Source organism: Urocitellus parryii, chromosome 8 (genome assembly GCF_045843805.1).
Source record: "Urocitellus parryii isolate mUroPar1 chromosome 8, mUroPar1.hap1, whole genome shotgun sequence".
Lineage (NCBI taxonomy): Eukaryota > Metazoa > Chordata > Mammalia > Rodentia > Sciuridae > Urocitellus > Urocitellus parryii.
In genome coordinates, this window is record NC_135538.1 from 141,479,826 (window position 1) to 141,504,860 (window position 25,035).

The following is a 25,035-nucleotide window of genomic DNA, read 5'->3' on the forward strand; positions in this document are numbered from 1 at the left end:
ACCAAAGCCAAAATAAGCTTTTCCTCCTCTAAGTTGATCTTGTCCGGTATTTTGGTCAAAGCTAACACAGTGCTCTTTTCCCACATTTCAGAGTAATTTTTGTTTCTTCCTTTTTTCCTTATAGGCCTCCACATCTAAACCATCAGTTAATTCTGGTGATTTTCTTTCTGAATCTGAAATGTGTCCTATATCTGTCCATTTTTCACAAACTCCAGTGAAGATCACCCTAATCCAAGCTACCTACCATCTTGGTAGAGTGCTGGGGATAGAGCAGTGAACGAAACAAAACGCCTATACTCAGCATGCTTTCATTGTAGTTGGAAAATACGATCAGCAGATCATAGAGTTTTTGGATTCAATGGGTCTGGGGCATTTCTAGCAGGTTCCCTTCTTACTGAAAGAAATCATTCTTTGAGAACCATAGCTTTAGAGTGCACATGAGCACACATTAGAATCACCTGGGAGCTTGTAAAAACTGTGCTTGGGCCCTACCTCTAAAGATTCAGATTCATTCAGTATGAGGAAGAGATTTGGCTATTTGTAATTTTCCAATATCCCTAGGTGGTTCAGATTGAGTATGCAGGGTTGAGAAACACAGACAAAGATTAGAGGACCAATTTTGTCTGCTTCTTTTGCACAAGCTGTTCCTATTACCTATTATGTTCTCTCCCTAGGTCTTTCCGTGGCTAGATCCTTGTCAATCAGGTCTCCGATCAAATGCATTTCCTCAGGCAGGCCTTCCTTAATCCCTCAATCTAAATAACACCTGTCTTCATCATACTGTCCTGCTTCCCTTCAGAGGAATTTGCAGTTCCTGCAATATTCCTAATTATGCTGATTGCATTTTCCAACTACAATGGAGGCATGTTAGGTATAGGCATCTTGTTTCATTCACTGCTCTATCCCCAGCACCTAGAGTTATTCAATATATGCGAATGAAACAAGACAAAACCCTTAAAATAAACTTCTTCACTCTTTTCAATCAAATTTTAATGTGTTTTATTTTTTGCAATAGAATTGAGTCATCCATGAAAAAAAGCATAAATTGACCCCCCCCAACTACCACTTAACTGTACTGGGTTCATTCTTCAGTGATTCTATATTAGATCTTCTGCAAAGCAAATAACCATCCCTTGATGTATTTTCATATACAGTATTTGTTGACAATGCTGCTCCTTACAGAACCCAGCTCACAAAATAAGTCAGCCATGAATGTCTAGGATATTCTTATTAAATTTAGGGATTGCTGCTTAGACTTTGCTTTTGGAAATAGAAGAGAGGGAACAGAAATTTGTGGCAGAGTAGAAAGGTTTTAAGTAGTGTGTTTGAGGTTATTAAAGTGTTTTCATACAAATATGTTCAATTCAGCGCGGCAGCCTTCAGCTGTGGGTCATAAGTCACTTGGTTTCAGAAGAATCAAACTTCCAACTCAGGCAGGTGAATTAGGGTACGGCAGAAGTCCTAAGTCACCCGCCGGGAATTTCTGAAATACATTACCTATGAAAAACAGAACACAACATCTGTTGCTGGGGGAAGCTGATTCCGTTCCCTCCCTCCAGAGACCAGAGTGCTTCCTCTAACGTCCCAAGTATCCAATCTTCGCCCAGGGCAATAAGGCTGGGTTCAAGTGCAACCAGTTTTTCAGGCAGTCGCCTACCCTTTCCTCCCTCTGCAAACTTAAAACAAACGACTTAGTCCGTGGAGTAATGACTGAAATCCCTCAGGCGCCCCAGGAGCGCAGGAGCGGGCAGCTAAGCACCCGGATTCCGAGAACACCCGCTCGCAGTCCGCAGACAGAGGTGGCGGCCGGAGAAAAACCCAGGGCGGAGCGGTCTGCTGGAGGGAGTAGAGAAACCTGGTCGCGATGCTTTCTGGGAGTTGTAGTCCTAGCAGGACAGCTCACTCCAGCCTCCGCCGGGCTTCGTACTACAGCTCCCAGCAGCCCTCGCGTCCTGGCGGAGGCGAGCGGAGGGGGCGCTTGGTGATGAGCTGCTGCAGGGGGAGGGGGCCGGGGGCCGAGAAGCTGCTGCGGCAGCCGCCGGGAGTCGTTGACATCTGGCGTCCCTGGGGGCCCTGGGATCCTCGGGCGGGCGACAACCTGGGCCTTGTGTCCGCTGCGTGTCTCCGTGCTCACTCTCTCTCCTCAGACACTCGGCGTCCGCCATGGAAGCGCATCCGGCTGCCACCGGGGTCTTCGGGCGTCGCGGTCCCGGGCTTTGCGGAGCGAAGAGGGGGTAACGGCGCCCCGAGGCCCAGCTCCCTCCTACGCCCCGCCCGCACGGGCGAGAAGGAGGGTCGGTGGACGGCCGCGCCGCGGTGCCCGCCTCCGCGCCGCGCCGCCCCGCCCCCTGGGGGCGCTGCCGAGGGGCGCACGCCGCCCATGCCGCCTCGGCGCCTCGCCGCGCCCGGCGCCCGCCGCTGAAGCCCGCTCGCGCCTGTCCGCTGCCGCCGCCGCGCCCGCCGCCTTGAGGCGACCACCCTCCGCCCAAGATGTGGCACAACGTCGGGCTGACGCTGCTGGTGTTCGTGGCCACGCTGCTGATCGTCCTGCTGCTGATGGTGTGCGGTGAGTGCGGCGGCCGCCGCGGGGGTAGTTCCGCGCGCCGGTGTGACTCGGGCTGCCGGCTCGCGGGTCGGGTCTCGTTGGGAAAGAGCCAGCCCGCGAGAAAGGCGTGGACGGACGGCTGGACACCGTCGGCGCCCCCTTCCCTCCCCACCGGGGCGCGGAGCCGTGCCCCCGCCCGTGGCAGGCCCGCGGGCATCCCTGGGACGGCGACGGCGGGCTGCAGGCTGGGCATCTCCGGTGCAGCTTGAACCAGATGCTGCTTCACCTCTGGCGGCTGCCCGGGGTTGCCCTTCCTGCCCCCGACTGCCCAGATTTTGACCCTGTGGCCTGTTTTCCAGGGGAAGCGATCGGTTACTCTGTCCTTGTCCTCTACAGGTTCTGACCCTAATGACAGAGAGGGTTCACTACTTTCATTTAACCAGGATTGGGACACACTTAGGTTTTCAGCGCACATGAAATTGTTTACTTCGTGTTCCTGCTTCAGCTAAATTCCAGAAATGTTGAGAACAGGCAGAACTTAAAAACAACAGCTATATTAAACTTGCAGGGTCAGGTAACCTAACCCTTCGTCCTGAAGTAGTGGTACTGTTTTGGGTATGTTCCTTCTTGGAATGAGAGAACATTAAACTTTCTTCCCAAGGCAGTGTTAAGAGTAGTTTTGATTTTTTTTTTTTTATTTCTTTATACGCAGTAATTGGTAATCATAGGTCTCAGCAAAGAGGCTGGGCAATTGTGAAAATTTGCAAAGTATTTCAAGTAGATGTGAGTTTATTTATATTTAAAAGATTAAAGTAGGGGTTCCAGTTGATGCAATAATTAGTCAGAATTCACAATAAATCCTACAAAGCTTTTTCATTACACAGTTGAGGGTATTAGAGCTATGCTTGGAAAAGATATCTGTGCCTTTGTGCATATATCTTTCTATTTATACACTTGTATGTATATTTAAAATCGATTTTGATGGTGTTGAGGGCAAAATCCAAGGCCTTTATAAATAATAAGCACACACTCTACCACTGAGCTATATACCCCCAGCCCTAATTTTTTTCCTCCTATGATATCAGAGCTAAAATTTTTAACTTGCATCTTTTCTTTTCTGAGGATATAAAACAATTGAAGTGTCTCTCAAAGTTCTGTTTGTAATGTCTGCATTTTAGGCTAATTGAAGATGTTTAAGGTTCTTAAAGTAGGAAAAACCAGATTCTTGTGATTTATTTGGCTGTGGTGAAGGAGGAATGTATGTTATCCCTTTTGATTTGAACATGCAAGTTACCTGGACACAGGGATGTGACATACAAACCACACCACACCTTGAATAGAATATTTGCCAAACTTACTGTGAGGCATCAGAGTTTCTATTTGCTTTGCCATTTCTCAGTATCTATTTATTCATTTTTCTAAATGTTTCTTACTTTTAGCTTCAGGAAACACAGAATAAGAGTGGTGAGGTATATAACACCTTATTTGATTGGATTGGTCAAGAACTGATAGCTTTATGAAGAAGTAATTCAAACACTTTTTTGGAGACCTAATGATGGGGTAGAAGACCTAATGATGACTAGAATGGGGTTGGGACTTAGGAGAGGAGGGAAGGACCAGGCCATCCTTGAGAAATTGGGGCACTGTATTAGTTTGCTAGGGCCAATGTAGCAAAATACCATAGACTGGGTGGCTTAATCAATCAATTCTCACTGTTCAAGAGGCCAAAAGTCTGGGATCAGGGTGTCAGCAGGATTGATTTTCTTCTGAGGGTTCACTGCTTGGTTTGTTTATGACCTTCTTCCTGTGTCTTCACATGGTCTGTCTTCTGTGTTTGTGTCTCAAATCTTTTATAAAAGGACAACATTTTTTGAATTAGGATCCTCAACCTTATGACTTCATATAACCTAATTTACCTCTTTAAAGACCTCCAAATATAGTCACATTGGAAGTTAGGATTTAATATGTGAATTTGAAAACAGAGGGGACACATTTCAGTCTATAATAAGCACCATGTCTTTAGCACTGCCTGGAAGGTGAGGGAGCAGTTGGATAGTTCAGGTGGATGTCCTTAAAACAGTTGCTACCTTTCTGGTGCTCACAAGCCCTTTTGAGAGTCTGATGAATGTTATTTATGAACACTTACTTTTTTAGAAAGTTGTACCAAGACTTTTCTAGTTCAAAGATTTCATGAATTTTTTGTTTATTTTTGAGAAAAAGGAAAAAGAAGGTTTACTACTTTGAGAAGCACAGGAACTCCTTTCCCAGAGGCTGTGATTCTGCCCATCAATGGGAATAGGGGCTTTTAAAGAGGTGGAGGCTACATTAACTGTGTTCTTGGTTGAAGTTGTAATTCACTTGTTAACTTGGGAGATAGTAATTTCTGAGATCTTCTGGCCATTCCCAAAGTCCAGAACTTGGATCCTGTGGTGGGTGTGTGCTCAAGGACAGATAACTGCCTAAAATGGGGAAGAAAAGTAATCCTGTTCCCTCTGAGATTAGGGAGAGGGGAAGAGAAGAAACATGTCCATTTTAAAATTAAGTTGCAGTGGTAGAGCAGCAAGGGCTACATTGAAAGCATGAAATGGATCGCTGTTACATTTCCCCTGTTGATTTCTACATTCTGGTGGACTCCCTTTCTTAAACCTAAACATAGAGTACAGATTAAAAACCTTTGCTTTGGGGTACTGGGTCTCTTGATTTCTAATTTCATTCATCTGCAAACTGAGTGTTCAGTGCCTCCTAGGCACTGGAAACATGATTGGGTCTGCTACAAGGAATTATAGCAGAGTTTGTTTTAGAACTCTTATAGGCTCTTTTATATAGCAAATTCTGATTTTTCAAATTTCAGGTTCCTGGGAAGGTTTTTCTTTTGTCTGTATTGGTGGTTTCTTTATTCTCACCTTTCATTCATGTCTAAAATGTTTTCTACCCCCATCATACAATGAGCTCCCTTGCCAAGTTCAGTTAAAAAATGGCTGCCATGTTACCAAGTCGGTAGTTATTTATCAGTCCTAATTGAACTTGACCTGTTATAATCACTCTATAAAATTGAGCATTCTCTCACAAGCATTTCTTTCTTTCTTTTTTTTTATATACTCTTCTTTCATGGTGTTCTTCCTTCCATTCCCCATCTTCTCATTCCCTAGAATTTCTTAACTTTTTCTCTTTTTACCACAATTTATAATGAATTATATTATTCTCCATATTTTCCTAAGTACATCAATTACAAGTGTCAGTTGGTTTGTATATACATTTAACCACAATCTATGTATCTCTTTGAAGTAGTGTATGGGTTAGTACTTGCTCTTGCTCCATGGAATGCTTGCTATTTTAATTTTTTGTGCTATGTTTCTATAATGTACAAATATATTTCTGTTTTCTACTTATTCTCTCCCTAAGCTACCTTATCCATTCCTACTGACTTACATACCAGATGTAGCAAATGAGTCTAAAGTTTAGGTCTCCAACTTTGATTTCTTCTTTGAGTACCCAGCTTTTGCATCAGACTTTTGTTCCAATCTCACTGGAGATCTAATAAGCATCTCAAATTTATACATCTAAAACAGGATTTCTGATTCCTACCACCTGTTCCTTCCCCAGTTTTACCCATCTAAAGAATTCCGTGGGTCAAGCCAAGAATTTAGGTATCATCCTAGGTTTAACCCTTTCCTTTACTCTCCCATCCATGCACATCAACCCCCTGTGCAAGTTTTCTGTTTTATTTCCCTGAAAAAAAAATATGAAATATGTTCTGTTTTATATTATCAATGCAGCCACCACTGCTGCCTTTATCACCATCATCACCATCATCACCATTGTCTTTGGCTGCTTTAATTTCCTTACTAGTGTTTTTTCCAGTCCATCTTTCTTTCTGAATCACTTACCACATACTAGCTAGAATTTTTTGTTGTCGTTACTGGGATTGAACCCAGGGGTGCTTAACTACTAACCACTGAGCCACATCCCCAGCCCTTTTTTAATATTTTATTTAGATACAGCGTCTTGCTAAGTTGTTAAGGGCCATGCTGAGTTGCTGAAGCTGGCTTTGAACTCATAATCCTCATCCTCCCCAGCTGCTGGGATTAAAGGCGAGTGTGTGTGCGCGCACCCCCGGCGACAGTTTCTTTTCTTTTTTTTTTTGTATGGAAGATTGAACCTGGGCACTGAACCACTAAGCCACATCTCCAGCCCTATTTTGTATTTTATTTAGATACAGAGTCTCACTGAATTGCTTAGTGCCTCCCTGTTGCTGAGGCTGGCTTTGAACTCTCGATCTTGCCTCAGCCTCCTACAGACAGTTTTTTAATAAGAAAATGTTTAATCAAATTTTAATAGAAGAAATATAGTTTCAAAAGTCAGTAGTATACGATCAAGAAAATAGTTCCTTTTAACCTTTAGATTCACTGCAATCCTGGTTATTTAATTCTGTATTTATATATAACATATTCATTGCTATCTCTGGTTTTGCAATTTTAGACATTGTTAAGATAGAGTCTACCCCAACTTCTTGCCATTAATAACACAATTTTTGGCTAACTTAATAGTCAGAATTTATATTTGGACTGTGTAATTATTATTCCCTGCTGGTCAAATGGTATAATGTGACCACATATAGTTTCTTCTATGGTTCTTCATGTTTCTTGAAGTTAACAATTGCCTTTTAAATTTACTTAGTATTTTTTGTATGTTTCCATTGTTATTAGATCCCCCTTCCAGTGTTTTATAATCCTTAACACATGCTTGTGAGTAATATTTCCCATATGTTTAAATAAATTGTTCTTCCCCTTCTTTCCCCTCCCAGTCCCAGGGCCCATCTTTCTTCTCAGCAGCTGTCATTCTCATGGGAAGCTGAATTTTCTCTGCTACCCTGTTCTGTACATTTTCTGGATTCATGGCATCGTTTACGTTCTTGTTGGAGCATGTTTTGTAGTAACTCTAAGAAGGAATACAGGGAAAATAGTTTTTTGAGCTAACACGTACTTTTAAATGTCTTTTTAATTTTTTACTCTTGATCAATAGACTGGGGTTGTAAATAATTTTCATTTAGAATTTTAGAATTACCACTCCATTGATTTCTAGCTTCTAGGTTTGATTTTGAGAGATGAAATTCAACCTGTTTCTTTGTCTTTATAGGACATCTTTCTAGATGTTTTTGAATAGTCTTCTTGTCTTTGACATTCTGAAATGTCAGTATGATACATCTTGGTATGTGTCCCTTTCATTTTGCTGGATCTTTTTAATTCAGAGTTTGCTTTTCATTTCTGGAAATATTTCTACTAGCCTTTTGATAATTTTCTCTAGGCTATTTTGTAGGTGCGTGTTTCCCCCCTAACACTTCTGTTACTTGGAGTGGAACCTCTTGGGCTCATTCTTTAATTTTTAATTTTTGTCTTCTATTTTCTTTCTTACTGCCATCCTTCTTTCTAGAGATGTTTTGGATTTTATCTTCTATTTATTGTATTGAATTTTAGTGTTAGCTATACAGTTTTTAATATCAGAGCTTTTTTTGTTCTCCGATTCCTCTTTTATAGAATGTTTTTATTATTTTATTACATGCCTACATTCAGTCTTATCTTCCAAAACATAATAGTTTTATATATGTAATATATTATTTTGATAAAGTGTTCTTCTTCCTGTATTGACTTTATTTCTCCTATGTTTCTTTCTGCTTATTTGCTTTAGGCTCCTTTTCCTTTTTTTTTTTTTTTTTTTGTGGTACTGGTGATTGAACCCAGAGCCTTATGCTTGCTAGGCAAGGACTCTATCACTAAGGTACATCCAGCCCTTTGTATTTTATTGAGACAGGATCTTGCTAAGTTGCCCAGGCTGACCTCAAACTTGTGATCCTCCTGCCCCACAGACTCTGGAATAAGTGGGATTACAGGTGTGCACACACTAAATGGGGCCTGGGCTCTTCGTGTGGGAGTTTTTCTGTACCTGGCTAGTGGTCTGCTCTCTGTTCATATTTAAGGGTGAGGTAATAGAAGATGATGATGATTTCTCAGTCAGCTCCCGGCTAAGAGCAGGGTGACTGGGCAGTGACAGTCTGTTCTTTAGAGTTTTACCCACTTGTTAGTATCTGGAGGTTCTTTGTGGGTATTCTCCAGAAAGGAGTTCTCTCGTTTCATTCTTGGGTATTGTAAGAGTGCACTGTTGTGAGTAGACTTCCCACCACTCCTTTGTTGTTCTTCCTTCCAGCCTTTTGTGAGGTTTTTTTTTCCTTGTGTTTGGCTTCAACTGGTATCTTCTGCCATTCAGATTTTTGTTTCCTCTGCTTTGCTAGACCAGTTGTCACTTGTCCTCAGAGTAATCTTTTAAAAATGTCCCTCCTTGGAAAGGGGAAATACTGAGAAATGATATTGGCCAAATTATATTGTTATATTGTGTGCACATATGAATATGTAACAATAAATTTCATCATTGTGTATAACTATAATGTCCCGATTGAAAAGTGGGGGGAAAAGATGATTCTTTGCTTTTACAACCCATCCTCTAGTGGTTTACCATTTCCTTTGAAATACTCCAAGTTTTTTACTGGGGACAACCCAGGTCTGTCTGTTGCAGCCCACCCTTGTCTATCTCTCTGATCTCTCTCCATTCTCACTACTACTCAACATTCAAGGATGGGCCAGCTTTGTGCCTTTTGCAGGACATTTGTTCTCTCTTCCTCAGGCTTTTCATAGGACTGGTTTCTCATCATTCAGGTTTCATATTAAATGTCATCTCAGAGACTTTCCCTGACTACCTGTGGTAGCCCATCCAAACACTCTTTTTCTCTTTTTACTCTTCGTTTTCAGAGCATTTTGCACTTTCAGAAATGAGTTATTTCATAAGTCTTTTTCCTCTGTCAGAGGACAACAGTGTGACAATTCAGTTTAATGAACTGTTGAACCCAAACTCTGGAGACTAAGGGTTCTCTGAAATAAAAGGGTTTTTTGAGCTGTTATAGATATTAACTGGAGAAGGACAAGGTTCTAGGGCAAGTTCTGCAGCTACCAGCAACAGGGTTAGATAACAATTTAAATGTGTTCACTGGATTTAAGAGCCAAAAGCATTTTTATAATGAAAATGTGGGAAGGAAACCATACATTGTTTACTGTGAACTTCTGTTGGCTATAAGTAGAAGAGGCAGGATAACACAAAGCACAGACCATTTTGGAACAGAAGGATGGTCCATAAGGAGAGTACTTGTTGCTTCTGGATTGTTTGGGGAGAGGAGTTTGGAAAGTTTATATGTAAGCAGGAGGCTATAGGAGGGGAGATGGAAGATGGCTGCTGGGGGCTCTAAGTCAGAGTTTTAACATTCTTTCAGGAATAGAACAGTCTAATAGTCTAATTGGTTTCAACCCATAGACTTTTCCCTCTTTACCCTCTTACCCTTTGTGATTAAATTTAGGGCATATCAGAATTTTTCCTTCTATCACTTTTTTTTAAACAACAGATAATTTATTTAAAAAGTTTGGTTTAGGTACCAGCATTGGTGACTTTGGCCTTGACTCTTGACCCAGCACTATTAGAAATAATCTGCTTAACAGACTCAGGACTGTGAGCCTAGGAGTGGCTATGGCTTCTCATCTGGAAATGATTATGTCTTAGAACCTTCACACAAGGTGTCTTTTATGTAGTGTTTTTCAAAGTCTTGGTTGGCATTGGTCCTTTTACTCTTAGGCTCTTTTAACCTTGCCACCTCTAATCAAGTCAATACACACTTCTCAGGCTGGTTAGGTAATTCTGATTCAGTGAATCACAGCCTCTGGTTTCATGGGTGTCTTTCTGGTATCTAAATAACCACGACTGTGGCGTGGCTTCCTGACTGCATTGTTTTTCAGGGACAACGAGCAGAGCAGTGGGACTTGAAACAGGGCTGATGGGACAGAGCTGCTGCACCCACAACCGCATCTCCCTCTGGAAGACCTATCAGATCTTGGTCAGCTTTATTTTTGATTCTAGAATGAGGCAGCACTTCAATTTATAAAATAGAATAAGTTCTGATGGACCATGCTAGAAGAGCCAGGGCTGAAGAAAGACATAAAAGAACAAATAGTAGATTTGTCATTTCAAAGTTATTTTTCTTGCAAGGTGGGGGACCAGTAGGACAGAACAATAGAAAAATAACTGATTGGTTAACATCAGGTTCCTTCAGGTTACTTTTCTTGTGTAAGGATTAAGGCACAAGGAACTTCATTGTCATGCCAATTGAAACTGGCCTATTTGAGACATTTGGCAGTCCTCTACTTAATACTACTGATTTGTTGGAAGGTCAGATAAGCAGTTTCAGCTCAATGACATGGAACTTTAACCTGAGTGACTCCATTTTGATTTTTAGCCTGGTCTATGCAGGAGGTTAGTCCAAAACGGTGGCCTCCTGTAATTTTTATTTAACACTACCACTTAGAGTGTAAACTCGATGAAATCGGTGACCTCTCTGGTTTGTTTACTACTCTATCCCTAGAATCTAGAATAGTGCCTGGCACATTACATAGTAGTAAGTAATGAGCTTAGTCCTTGTCCCCAATGCCAGTCTAAAAATGAGGACACGGTTTTGAGAAAAAAGAAGAAGTTTTATTGCTTTGCAAGGGGAAAAAAAAAAAAAAAAAGGAAACACGAGACTCCTGTCCCAAAGGTTGTGATTCTGCCCATCAGGGAACAGGGGGTTTTTAAGAGGTGATTCAGAGGAATCCTGTTTTCTGAGATTAGGGAGCAGAGATGAGGAAGGAAAAAACCAAAGAGCAGAAGATTGGGGAAGAGAAGGTCAGGGATAAGGCCAGGGAGGAGAAAAAACATGTCAGTTTTAGAGCAACAAGGGATATATTCAAAGTATAAAGTGGATGACTGTTACATTAGCCCCTCAGCTGTTTAAAGAATGAAAAATTCCTTAGACATTATCATTATTAAAATTCTCTTTACAAGTAAGTCTTCAGTGTGGTACAAGCTAGGATTGCTTCAAGATGAATAGCCCTTATATTATTTAGTAAAATACAGTTACTGAACTTTTATGTACATTTGCTTGAGGTAGTTAGTGGTCATGGATGTCCAAAGCCTGATCTCTGCTCTCGAGGACTTTATACTCCACTAGGGAAGATATTCCCACAACAGATAACTCCAGTACACAACCCAACAATACCTAATACCCAGGCTGCTGTTTTTCCTTCTGGTTGTCTCAGATCTCAGAATCTTCACCTAAAACAAAACCTGATTATTTTACCTTCCCAATTCATTCTCAATCATTGGGCAACATGCTTTCAATTTTTTCTATTTTATCATTGGACAAATAGGTTGCAATAAGGATAGCATTTGGAACATAGTATGTGCTGATGAATATTTGAATGAATGAATGAATGAATGAATGAATTTTTAGTCCTCAAATAATTAGCTAGGATGAGGATATAGAAGGGAACCAGAGGTATATGGATTGTGGTACTTTATGTCTATCACCTACAGAGTTTATCCTTTTTTAAGGGCAATGGGGAGCTGGGTAGGAGTTTTTCACAGGGAATTTAAAATTCTGTACATTGTTTTGGCGACGTGTGGGGAGGGAGAGAATAGAAGCAAAGAAACCTGCTAGTATCACCTGAGGAGGGCTTGGGGGAGCCTCAACTCAGGAGGATGGGGTCCTTGATGTACTTGATGGAAAAGAATTTCAGCACGAGTCAGATGAGGCACAGAGATTTATTTAGGAAAGCAAGGAGTACACATTCAAGGGAGAATGCAGGCTGTGTTGAGTGAGAAGCAGTGCCTTGGTTTGTGTTCTAATATTCACAGAGCGACAGTAGCTAGAGGGTTAAACTAGAGGTGGAGTCAGGCAGAATTTTACTTAGTTTTGCATCAGTTTTTCTTGCACTTGCATATTGCCTTGCATCATGCTGTTCGCCGTGGGCAAGGACATGGGCAGAAAGATGAGGGCTGGGTTTTCCTGTTCAGAAGTTGCTTGTTTTGCATTCCAGGGTTCATGGACACTTCCTGCATTCCAGTGCTTCCTGGGCAGGTCTCTTTTGAGAGATTCACAGTATCTTTTTTCCTCTTATATCCCTAAATTCTTATCTCAGTAGGTTTATGTGAAGTGTTGGCAAAAACTTGAACTAAGGCCAAAACAGTAGAGGCTGGGAATGATGGAAGCCTTCTGATTCTAGGGTGATCCAGCAGCAGTGAGGTCACTTCTGTCTGCTCTGTCACTGTAAACAGTATGTGGGATTTGAAGTTTTTGGGCAGACTTAGAACCCAGTCAGCGTCCTAGGAGAAGATCGGAGCATAGCCCCTTCGGAGTTTGGCTTGGTTTCTCACCCTACTTCAGTCTGGCCTACCAGACTTTGCACAGGCTATAATTAACAGGCTTGGTGGAGTACCCAGTCCCAGGTTCCTGCTGTGCCTAGCAAACTCAAGGGGTGAGCGAGAGTGAACAGAATTGGACTCAAGCCACCTGTGACTGTGATCACATCACACTACCAGCATTGCCACTTACTAGCTTCATAGCTTGAGCAATGCCCAATCTTTAGTTTTAGCATATAGGTGAAGTCACAGATAATGGATTCTGGGAATTTGGAAGTTGACAGTTTCTGCTTATCTGCTAACATTGAAATCTCTCTAACATTGAAATACAGGTGAATAAATATGGAATTAATGTTTGAAAATGGATTTTCAAAGACAATCTAGTTTTAGACTTTTAAGATCCTTAATTTAATATGGTTTTGCTTAGAATAATATATATTTCAAAGATAATGGTAGAATAAGGTAAAATGTGTTGATCAAAGAAAAGTGTGAACAGAGTTTTCAGGTCATCTAGTTCATTGGTTTTTGTAACAATCTGCAAAGGCCTGTTCAAAGATAAACTTAGGCACACTAACATTTTAAGCAATGTGTTTGAGCAAACCGATTAATAAATCAGGCAGTGCCAAATAGAAAGGGGTTTTACCAACAAATGATATGAGGGAGAAAGGTGCAGGGAACAAGGTAGAAAAAGTAGAAAGTCTCTAATCAGAGGCTTGTTGGTAGTTTCTGACTGTATAGGCTTAAGTCTAGTTGTGCTGTTTATGTCAAGTTGGGTTTTGATTTGCTTATGTAGGAACCCAAAGTGCTGGAGCCATTTCAACCTGAGGCCTTCCAGTTATTTTAACAGATATGTCAAGATTTTGACACATAATCACTTTTTTTTTTTTCCTGTACTGGGAATTGAACCCAGTGCACACTATCATTGAGCTATACCCACAGCCCCTTTTCTTTCTTTTTTTTTTTTAAAGAGAGAGTGAGAGAGGGGGGAGAGAGAGAGAGAGAGAGAGAGAGAGAGAGAGAGAGAGAGAATTTTTAATATTTATTTTTTAGTTCTCGGCGGACATAACATCTTTGTTGGTATGTGGTGCTGAGGATTGAACCCGGGCCGCACACATGCCAGGCGAGCGCGCTACCGCTTGAGCCACATCCCCAGCCCCCCCTTTTCTTTTTTAATAATTTTTTCTTTCTTTTTTTGTTCCGAAGATTGAACCCATGAGTGCTTAATCACTGAGCCACATCCCCATCCCTTTTTATATATTTTTTAAAATTTTGAGACAGGGTCTCGCTAAGTTTAGGGCCTTATTGAGTTTTTGAGGCTGGCTTTGAACTTGAAATCCTCCTGCCCCAGATTCTCCTGCTGCTGAGATTACAGGTGTATGCCACTGAGCCTGGCCTCTTTTTAAATTCTTGAGACAATGTCTCATTAAGTTTCTTGAGGCTAACATAGAATTTACCATCCTTCTGCCTCAGCTTCCTGAGTTTCTGGGGTTATAGGCATGCACCACTTTGCTAAACATGATTCTTATTTATGATTCTTATTTGCTGAAGTGTAATTAACTCACGTCATATTAATGTCAGTGTGTTTTGAGTAGGATGTACTGTACGTCTCAGGTCAACCTGATTTATAGGGTTGTTCCTTATCTTCGTGAAAGGAAACCACCAGTTCTTGCCATATTTTAGCTACTATATTATAGAGTAGGAATCTTCAGAGCTAACATTGAACTCTGAAATAGGTCAATTGGTAGACATCCAAAAATCTTTAAATTCATGGGTAGTTTTTGTGAGGAGGCACAGGGAGAATGGAGGTTGGTTGGTTTTGAGAATCATCTGTGTGCCAGTATGGTTTTAAGGCATAGGGAATACAGTGGAAACCCTACATTTCCCTTCCTTAAGAAACTTGCATCTCATGGAGAGGACAATCAATATTAATCAAGTGGTTTATGAAAGGTAAGCCTGAGGTTCTAAAGCAAACAACCAGGAGAGCTTGTATTGAGGAAATAGCATTGTTGAAAGATTTTAAAATTATATTAATGATACTTAAAATTCTCTGTCACAGCGATAGTAGTCTCCTGTGTGCAGTTTGCTCTAGAGGGGAAGAGCTGGACATGGTGGCTCATACTTTTTTTTTTTTTTAGTGGTGCTGATTCTAATCCTGTCAATCTGAGAGGCTGAGGCAGGAGGCTCATAAATTCAAAGCTAGCTTCAACAACTTAGGCTCTGTCTCAAAAAAAAAAAAAGGTGGGGGGCTGGGGATTAGGGATGTGGCTGAGTGGTTATATGCCCTAGGTTCAAGTTAAGCCATTATACCAAAAAAATCCTCCTAACATCCCCACAAAATGGAATGTGTGTGTGTGAATTTTGCGGGTCTATAAATACTCAGTTTATAGCAGATAAGTGAAATCATATTATCATTCCTTAAACTGTATTTTGTGTTTCAGCCATACCTTCACCACAAAAACCTGATATGCACTGTTAAAATTTGTTGCTTTCTCTTAGGTAAATTGGCTCTCTTCAATAGCCGTGAGTTACTTGGAGCCTTTGTTTTCTTATCTAGAAAATGGGAATAGGGGTTGCTGTCTTAACAAGTTAAGAGAAATTATGAGGATTCAATAAAATGTTGAATGTAAAAACACTTTGTGATCCGAGAACTATATAATTGAAGATGAAATTACAGTTATTCCCATGGGTTTCAGGCATATTAGTGGCAGAGGTTCATCACTCAAGTTCATCTATCATTACTACCCTTCTGCTGCTAGCACACTTATCTTGAGTAGAAGCACAGTGTTTCATGAAATTTATCTTTTGACCTAACGCTTAGTAATAACTAAGCACACATAAATGAGTGTTCCTTCATTATCCCACAATACACACCCTCTATTGCCAGCCAATTTATCTGATTTACAGTGCTTATCAGTGTGAGACTGGAGCAAGGCACAAACTCACCTTCCATGCTGTGAAGGACAGCTGTTTTAACAGTCAGCCTTAGTTTCTGATTATAGGTACCTATAGGTAGGCCTCCCTCCCTCACCCCTTCCTTTCTTTTCTTCCTTCCCCTCTTAATCTTTCTAAAACCCAGGACAGCTGTGTAAGACACATGTCTATAAAATAAGAGTAGATAAGATGTTTCTAGTGTGTAAGTGTGTCAGGCTTGAGTGGGAGGAATTATGTGATCTGTACTTGTGTACAAGGATTAAGTCCTTTTCAGTAAAAGGTTGCCTAGGTTTTAGTGGTTTTTCTTTCCTCATCCCCTGCTTCCCAAATACATATGCACACCCAGAAGAAGTTAATTACTCTAGGACCCGGAATCCAAATTAGGTTGTTCTAGTCTTATAGTAAATACATTATACATCCTAACTGGTGATTCTGCCCCTGTATCTGTGAAGTCTCTTCCTCTGCAAGACAGACCTACGTACATTGGCTACATACGTTGACTCTTGCAACCAATAATATGTACGGGTTGATACTTCATTTTATATTAGGGAACTTCCCATTTGTCTTTTCTTATATTCATAGTATACAATAGAATGAGCTTTGAATATATAAAGTTTACATTAACCCATTCTAGTCACCAGACAGTTCTGCTTAGAGCAGAGACATTCATCTTTATGTCCAACTTCTGTCCTCCTTAGTCTGTTTTCTACTGTTAAATGGAATACCACACACTGAGTGAATTGTAAGCAATAGCAGTTGGTTTGGCTCGCATTTCAGGGGTTGGAAAGTCCAGGAGCATGGTGCTGGCATCTGGTGAAGGCCTCTGTGCCATGTCATAACATGGTGGAGGGCCAGGCAAATGCAGGGCAAGACAGGGCCCAACTTTTAACAAAACCATTTTTCTGACATTTAACCCACTCCTGTGATAATTGTGTAAATTCAGTCATGAAGGCAGAGCCCTTATGACCTGATCACCTCTTAAAGATGCCCACCACCTCTTAATACTGGTAAAATAACAGATGAACATGAGTTTTGGAGGGAACATTAAAACAGCACCATCCGTTACACCAGATCTGTTGTCCTCCTATAACATCACCCCACTCCTAAGTGATGGCAGGGAAGTTTCTATGTAGCTCCCTTTATATACTCACACTGTCTCACTAGAAGTATTAATATGACCTGCGGAGTCTTCTCAGGCAGGCGCTCTGGTCAGCTGTTGCTCTGCTCTCTTCCCTAGAGGCATTTCACTGTGTATATTTTTTTCCTTTTCCTCGGCCAGTCTCCATAATTGATCAGCAGCAGCACTCTTGATTCTTCTTCACTCTCATTTCTGTTTTTTACAAACTTACATATGACATCAGAATTACTTAATAAGCTTAAAAATAATAAGCACAACCTTGGGGATTGACGTAGGGTATCTGGGATGAACCTTTTGACTCTATGGTTTCTAAAAACTCTCCAGCAGATTCTGATGAGTAGCCAGTTTGATTGCTCTTAAGAATTACTGCAATAGGTAATCACTTTTTTTTTCTTTGTTCTTTTTAGATATAGGTAATCATATCTTTTTAGCTAGAGTTATTCCATTGGAATAATGCTTTTAAACTTGCCTTACATTACAGGTGTTCTTTTTTCCTAAAAGAGAAAATATGCTGCCCGGCCTCATCCCCTGCTACCTTCTCCCCACCCCAGGTTGTCCCTCCAGAGTACCTCTTGCAATGTGGATATTCATCAAAGGTCATGTTGTGTTGGAAGTTTTAAAGGAATTAAGGTAGATTCCAAGAAGATGGAAGGTTTTCGTTAGGCTTTATTCAGCAAAAAAGCCTTGCCTGCTTGGGTGTTTTGGGTGGCTCTAGTAGTGGAAACTGTCTTGCAGGAGTATATTACCTAATAAAGATAGAGGAGACATAATACTGGGGATTCTCTCCAGTCTATCTTACCCACACCCTTCCAGTCTTTAAAAAACGTCCCATCCTTTCAGATAGGCCCTACAGCTTGTTCCCAGTACCTGCCCTGCCGGAGAGAGGTAGGGCTGATCCTTTACATAATGGAACAGATCTTCTAGGCTGTGTTTTGAGAGTATGAGCTAAAAAGTCATAGAAAGAAAGATGGGGAAGGAGCGGCATTGTGCAAAGAGAAGCATAGGGAAGGATGAAGAAGAGTGCAGAAACAATGCTGAGAGAATGACGTTAGTTCTGATTCTTGGTATGAGTGCCTCTTCCCACGGGCTCTCAGACACCCATCAGTTTATTGCCATTTTTTGGTTTAGCTAAGTCTTAGAGTTTCTGTTACTTGAATTAAAAGCTGCTTTACTAGAATAACAGATGAACTATGTATATGACTTTCTCCTTTGTGTTGTATTTGTTGTAAGATTACCACAAATAAAATATTAGAGATCAGAGCCCTATTAGCTACAAGAAATGTGATATGCCAGAAATATGTGATGAGATAGTTCAGTTAAACTAAATAACAATTTGGCCATTAGGTGTTATGTATGTGCAAAACTTTTCTAGCCCCAATTTTTTTAAAGACTATTATTATTTCCCTGTCTAATTAACATATCTTTGAATATCTTAGCAGTTTTATTTGGCATTATATTGCCTCTCAGTTTCTTTGCTAAGTCATACTTTTCCTGTGTATACCCATTGGGGATTTATAGTGCTTTTCCCAAAATGTCTTGGGTAGTTGCTTTTCCTTCAAACTACCTATAATTTTTAGTATCATCCTTTATTCAAACTGGTAGCCTTGTTTGATAAACACTCTGTTGTGCATAGAAGCATCTTCAGTGCTAGGTACTGTGATTTAGAGAGTCCCCTCACTCCAGCCCCTGCTCCATCTCTCCTCAGGTTAAGGTTTTTTGTTTTTTGTTTTTTTTTAACCAGGGATTGAACTCAGGGACATTTGCCCATTGAGCCACATCCCAGCCCTATTTTATATTTTATTTAGAGACAGGATCTCACTGAGTTGCTTAGCACCTTTCTTTTGCTGAGGCTGGCTTTGAACTTGCTATCCTGTCTCAGCCTCCTGGTGGCTGGTATTACAGGCATGCACCACTGCACCTGGCCCCAGGTAGTTTTATAGTTCTGTCAAAAGTTAAGTCCCTCAGAGAGCATCTTGTTGAACTAGTCAATTTAGTGACTACTGCTACCATTCTACTGCTACCAACACTATGATTTATCTCTTTGCCCTCCCCACCCTAATTACAATAGTCATTGTAAAAAACCCATAGTGGCTATTTGTTCATCTGCCCAGCAGATTAACACCTCACGTCTATTAGGGGAATTTTTCTACCTCATGCTTTTTTTTGTCACAGTGCCACTGTCCACATCCTTCTATGCAAACCACACAGGACATAAACCTAGGCAGAATTGCACACTTTAAATGTTTGCTTATCCCCAGATTTGAGGATAACAAGTATAGAAGTATGGAGACTCCATGGTTTAGTAGGCCTGGATGGGAGGAGAGTGGTGGTGGGGCGTGGTATAATTTGCTTCTCTAGACCCTGGGGTCTTTCCCATTGCCACTGCCTTCAGAATTTTCACTTGGAATTAAATCTCCATACTATTTGGTTACTGATAGTGATTTTAAAAATTTGAGGGTGTGTGTTTTATAAAAATTGGAGAAGCTACTACCCTCAGCTCTTTATTTTGTAGATGTTTGTGCTGGAGACTTTGTTTTCTAATATTAATCATCTCAAGGTCACTAGAACATTTTATGGTTAGAAATCCAGTGGTGATGGCCCTTCAATCATGATCTCCTTTCAGTAAAAGATTTCCCCTTTCTTATCATCTCCCTTATTCTTCTTTTTGGTCACTTATTACCTTGTAGACACTGTTGGAATCTTTGGTCTTACTGAAGTCAAGTCATCTTTTACTGACTTATAATTTCTTGATAGTACATTCACTTTTATAATGTGTTTAACACAGTATCTTGTCAAATAAGTTCTTACAACTTGAAGTTATGTTCTGAAAACTAAAAAGTTATAGAAAGTTTTTTTTTTTTTTTTTTTAGTATCTATTGAAAGCAACTGACTTTACTAATTTAGGCCAATTAATGACATTGAGGAGGTATCTTAAATCAGTTTACGTAAGTATTTTTGATTTATTTATCAGCTTTTTTAAAAATTTTTTTTTAGTTATACATGGCACAATATCTATGTTTATTTATTTTTATTTGGTGCTGAGGATCGAACCTAGTGCCTCACATGCATGAGGCAAGTGCTCTGACACTAAGCCATATCCCCAGCCCTATTTACCAACTTTTTAATTATTTTTCCTGATTATCAAAACCATGCATGTTTAATGTGGGAAGATTTGGGTGAGTACAGGGAAGTATTACAAAAACAGTGTAGGTCCCCCGAGTAATCTTCAGGTTCAGTTCAATCCCTATAAAAATTTTTGCTGCCTTTTCCCTAAAAGTTGACACACTTATTCTAAGACTCACCTGTAAATGCAAGTGACTCAATAATCAAAAGACAAACTTGAAAAAGAACACAGTGGGTGTATACTTGGTTTCAATACTTAATACAGAGTTACTGTAATGAAGATGGTGTGGTATTGATATAAAGCTAGGCATACAAGTTAGTAGATTTGAGACTCCAGAAATAAACTACTAAGTGATTGATTTTTGACAAAGTTGTCAAGACCATGTTCTGGGTGAAAAATATTGATATCCATATATAAAAGAATGAATTTGGATTCACCTCTCACACCAAAATTAACTACAATGGGTCAAAGACTTAAATGTAAGAGTGTTACCGCCAATGACCGGTGACGAGTCCTTGCTTCCCCAGTGTTGAAGAATAACACCGGAGAAGCACGCCAAGGCAAGGTCAGAGTGGAAATTAGAAGTTTATTAAAGGACAGCAGAAAAGACTTCTCCCGGAGGAAGAAGGGGATCCAAGAGATGGAATCTGTGGAAGTGTGGTTGTCTCCCCTTTTCGTAGTTCCTTCAGTGATGGAACGTAGGTGGGAAGGCCCGAGGGGTGGGACACAGGTGGGCCAAAGAAGTAATCTGGGCAGGAAGGACTTATGAGTCAGCATCTTCAAGTTTGCTGGGGGCTGTTCTTTTAACACTTCTTTGGGATGGGCTCTGGCCTTGGGCTTTTCCTGGACTTCATTAACATTCCAAGAGTTGTTCAACTTTTCCCGGAATTCATTCTCAACATGGCCTCCATTTTAGATCTCACTTGATATTATACCCGATTTACCTAACTACACCGACTACCTAACTTTAAATCTGGCTTCAAGAGCTGAAACTCTGAAGCTCTTTGAGTACATAGGTGTAAGTCTTCATGACCTTGGGTAAGTCAGTAGTTTCCTATATAGGACACCAAAAGCATAAGCAGCTAAAAAAACTTAAATAAAAGAGAGAGAGAACTTAGACTTCTTCAAAAATCAAGAACTTTTGTGCTTCAGAGGACATTATCAAGGCAGCAAAAAGATAGCTCACAGAATGGGAGAAAATATTCATACAACATATCTGATAAGCATCTGTGTAATACATAAAAACACAACTTAATAATTTTTAAAATGAGTGACTAGACATTTATCCAAAGAATTAGGCAGATGGCTAATAAGCACAAAAAAGTGGTCAACATTATTATTTATGAGGAAAATGCAAATCAAAATATACCTGCTAGGTTGACTATTTAGATGGACAGTAAAAGGTGTGGGTGAGGATGGGGGTGTTGCTGGTGGTAGCACAGAGTGCTGCAATTGCTTTGAAAAGCAGTTCAGCCATTTCTGAGGCAGTAAAATACAGACCTACCATACGACCCAGCAATTCTAGATATATACCCAAGCATGGATAGACATGCCAACACTTGTATACAGATAATCACTGTAGCCAAAAAGTGGAAACTAATTTTTATTACAGCCAAAAAGTAGAAACAACCCACATGTCCAATCAGTTGGTAAAAGTTTAAACAAAATATGATATATTCATACGGTGAAATGAAAATAAAAAGAAAATGAAGTACTTACATGTGCAACAGTACAGAGGAACCTGGAAAACAGCCAAAGTGAGCAAAGGCCAAATATTTATGATTCCATTTATGTGACATGTTTGGAATAGGCAAGTTCATGGCCACATGAGTAGAGTAGTGATTGCCAGGGGCCATGGGAGGAGAGAATAGAGAGTGAATGCTAAAGGGTTTTGGGCTTTTGGGGGGATTGTTAAAAATGTTCTGGAGTTCAGTAGTGATACGCACATCCTTGTGAATACACTAAAAACCACTGGATTTTACAGTTTAAAAGGATGAATTTCATGGTACATGAATTTTATCTCTAGAAGAAGAAATAACTAAAAAAACAACAGTTAACCTCAGGTGCCTCTGCTCAGGGATCACTGTAGCTCACATTAGCTGAGCTTTTTACAAAATGCATACTCAGTGCCAGGCACCAAACCCCAGATAACTTGTGAATCTTCCCAATGCTCTTTCCAGTGATTTACTGTGCCTGTTTTGCAGAATTTTGGATGAAGGGAGAGCACATTAATTTGGAACATTATTAAAGTATTTTACAAAGTTAGGTGCTTTACTCAGACAAAATGCTCAAAAATGGTTATAGAAAGCAAAAACCCGAGAAATGGATTAAATATCCTGGGAGTTAGTCTTTTAGTGCCAAGGAGTGTATGTTAAGCATATATTCTTGTTTTCACAGATTCTAAGAAACAAGTGACATTAAAAGTGGCCATTGTCTTGACCTCCTTTAACCCCTGGGTAGAAAAGCCAGTTGGGCTTTGTTTCCATAGAATATGCTATGGTTCTTTGCTGCTCAGGGTAGTATCCGAGTTTAGAAGGCACCAAGAAAACACATCGGCACAAAACCCTTTGTTATAATGGTTAATTTTGTTTATTATATGCTCTTAATGTCTTAGAGCCACCAAGCCGGGTTTAGAAGTTTTATCCTGTTTGAATTTTTATTGACTGATGTTTGTTCCTTAACAATTTTGACATGAAAATGCTTTTTTTTAAAATTAGTATTTTAAAAATCTTGAACCTAAAACTGGTTCTCTGACTTTATTCTTTTGTCATGTAATTAAAGAAATTATTAATTTTCTATGAAAATTATTTCTAGAAATTTTTAATAGCTTGAACTTGACTGAAATTTTCACCATAGCACAGTTGATTCCCACTATTTGACACCTTTATTCTGGTTGATGCACACTTGCTTTTAGTCAGTATCTCTTAGATGTGAATGTTACAGACATTTGCCAAATAAATTCCTTTTTCCCCAGAAAAATTCTCCAAAAATTGATTTTAATGTAAAAATATTCTTTCTTAGATATCATAATCTCGTAATTTTAATGTGACTGCACCAAGCTTGGGTTCTAAATTCCATGAAAGCAGAAACTCTTTTTGCCATTACTATATAGTCTCAGTGTTTATCCTTAGGCCTTGTATATCATCAATGCTTAATAAATGCTTGTTATATGAATAGATCATAATTACATGTATTTATTTGTTTTTATATATTGTTTTGTCTTACACCTCCCAATTAACTCTAATGTTCCAATTGTTAATATTATAATAATTTTTTTAATGTTTTCTTTCTTTCTTTAGGTTGGTATTTTGTGTGGCATCTGTTTTTATCTAAATTCAAGTTTCTACGGGAACTAGTGGGAGACACAGGATCCCAGGAGGGAGATCATGAGCCTTCAGGGTCTGAAACTGAAGAAGACCCTTCATCCTCTCCACACAGAATCAGATCTGCACGCCAAAGGAGGGCACCTACTGACGAAGGCCATTGATCCCAGACAGGGTCCTTTATTAGTATACAACGAAAGGCAATTGTGAGCCTCTGTCTTAGTGACTTGGCTTTGAAATATACTAAATGACTGAAGAACATTTATACTTGGATTTCATATCCAGTTCAAAAAATTTATATGTAAGCCATATAGTAATAAAGGGAATTAAAACCAAATTGGACCTTTGAAAATTTCATCTTAAAGATAATATTTAGTTTCGCTAGCTTTCTGCTCAACACATTTATTCCTTGGCTCTTGGGATTTTTTTGTTTGTTTGTTTGCACTGGTGTGAATCTCATAAACATTTCAAGCTTGAAAAGCATATTTTAATATTCAAAATGTATTCTTCATGTTTTAACTTGTCTGAAATTGGGATGCATCTCATTACTGTCAGCCAGGATAGTCACATAATTATCCTAGCTTGTGCATGTGTGAATTTATAGCTTATAGTGGCATCCCCTTAACTGACATGTATTATTGGTATCAAATGTTTCAGTTTAATTGGCCTTTTAAAATGTCTTCTAAAAGATTACACTATGACTCAGCATTGAAACGCAGGGTTATTGTATATGCAGAAAAGCATGGAAACAGAGCAGCAGGCCGAACATTTGATATTAGTGAAGCAAATATTCGCCGTTGGAGGAATGACCGAAATTCCATATTTTCTTGCAAAGCAACCACAAAATGTTTTACAGGACCTAAGAAAGGAAGATACCCACAAGTAGATGAAGCTGTACTACATTTTGTCAGTGAGGCATGTGCTAAAGGATTGCCTATCACACGCCAAGTAATGCAGTCAAAGGCGGGGGAAATTGCCAAAACCCTCGGAATTGATGAAACAAAATTTAAAGCAACAAGAGGCTGGTGTGACCGATTCATGCGTCGAGCTGGACTGTCATTAAGACATCAGACATTGTTTTGTCCAAAACTTCCCACTGACATTAAACAGAAGACAGTGGTGGAGCATTCTTTCAAGAAATGCTGCATCGCCAGTCCTCTTGAAGATGCCAAGGGCCATGTCATGTGGGCAAATGCAGACAGCGAGGACGGTGACTTGAGAAGTGATTTAGAAGAGCTGGGTTCAGAATATGAAGTTATAGTTATAACTTGACCAGTTTATTTCCCACATTCTTTACATACACACAAGATTGGTGTGACAAAAATCTTTTAAGAGCACTGTTTTAATAAATATAAAATATTTTCTGTGCTATAAGGCATCAGGTTGTAGTTTCAAGGGTAGTGTTTTTCTTTGTAATAATACAGTGCATCTTAACTGATAGTATCTGATTAAATAAAAATGGTATTGTCATTATAAATTTATTTTTCTTTTCAAGATGGCATCTATTTATTGGAATACTTAATACTGACTCATGTTAAATAGTTATCTTCTATGAAATACATTTTTTTGGGTAATCTATTCAAGATTTTAGAGTAGTTAGGAATAGGAAGAACTATTCTCTAGGAAGAGTAGGGTTAGTCACTCCCTTTGTATGGGAGGACTTTATGCTTAAGGCATGTGTTGTGGAGAAACTACTTTTTCACAA

The 25,035-nt window shown here is 39.8% G+C and overlaps 1 protein-coding gene across 1 annotated transcript; it reads left to right on the top strand.

The window, feature by feature from the left end:
• The first annotated feature begins 2,403 nt into the window (after positions 1–2,403).
• Positions 2,404–23,850, top strand: Smim13 (small integral membrane protein 13). Its single transcript, XM_026384586.2, has 2 exons — positions 2,404–2,566; positions 23,307–23,850. The coding sequence occupies exons 1-2, from the start codon at positions 2,491–2,493 to the stop codon at positions 23,492–23,494; spliced, it is 264 nt and encodes an 87-aa protein (XP_026240371.1). The 5' UTR covers positions 2,404–2,490; the 3' UTR covers positions 23,495–23,850.
• The last annotated feature ends 1,185 nt before the right edge of the window (positions 23,851–25,035 follow it).

Coding starts and splice junctions, on each gene's coding strand:
- Smim13 (XM_026384586.2), top strand. CDS start 2,491: ATGTGGCACAACGTCGGGCTGACGCTGCTGGTGTTCGTGGCCACGCTG. Junction 2,567..23,306: donor CCTGCTGCTGATGGTGTGCG/GTGAGTGCGGCG, acceptor TTCTTTCTTTAG/GTTGGTATTTTGTGTGGCAT.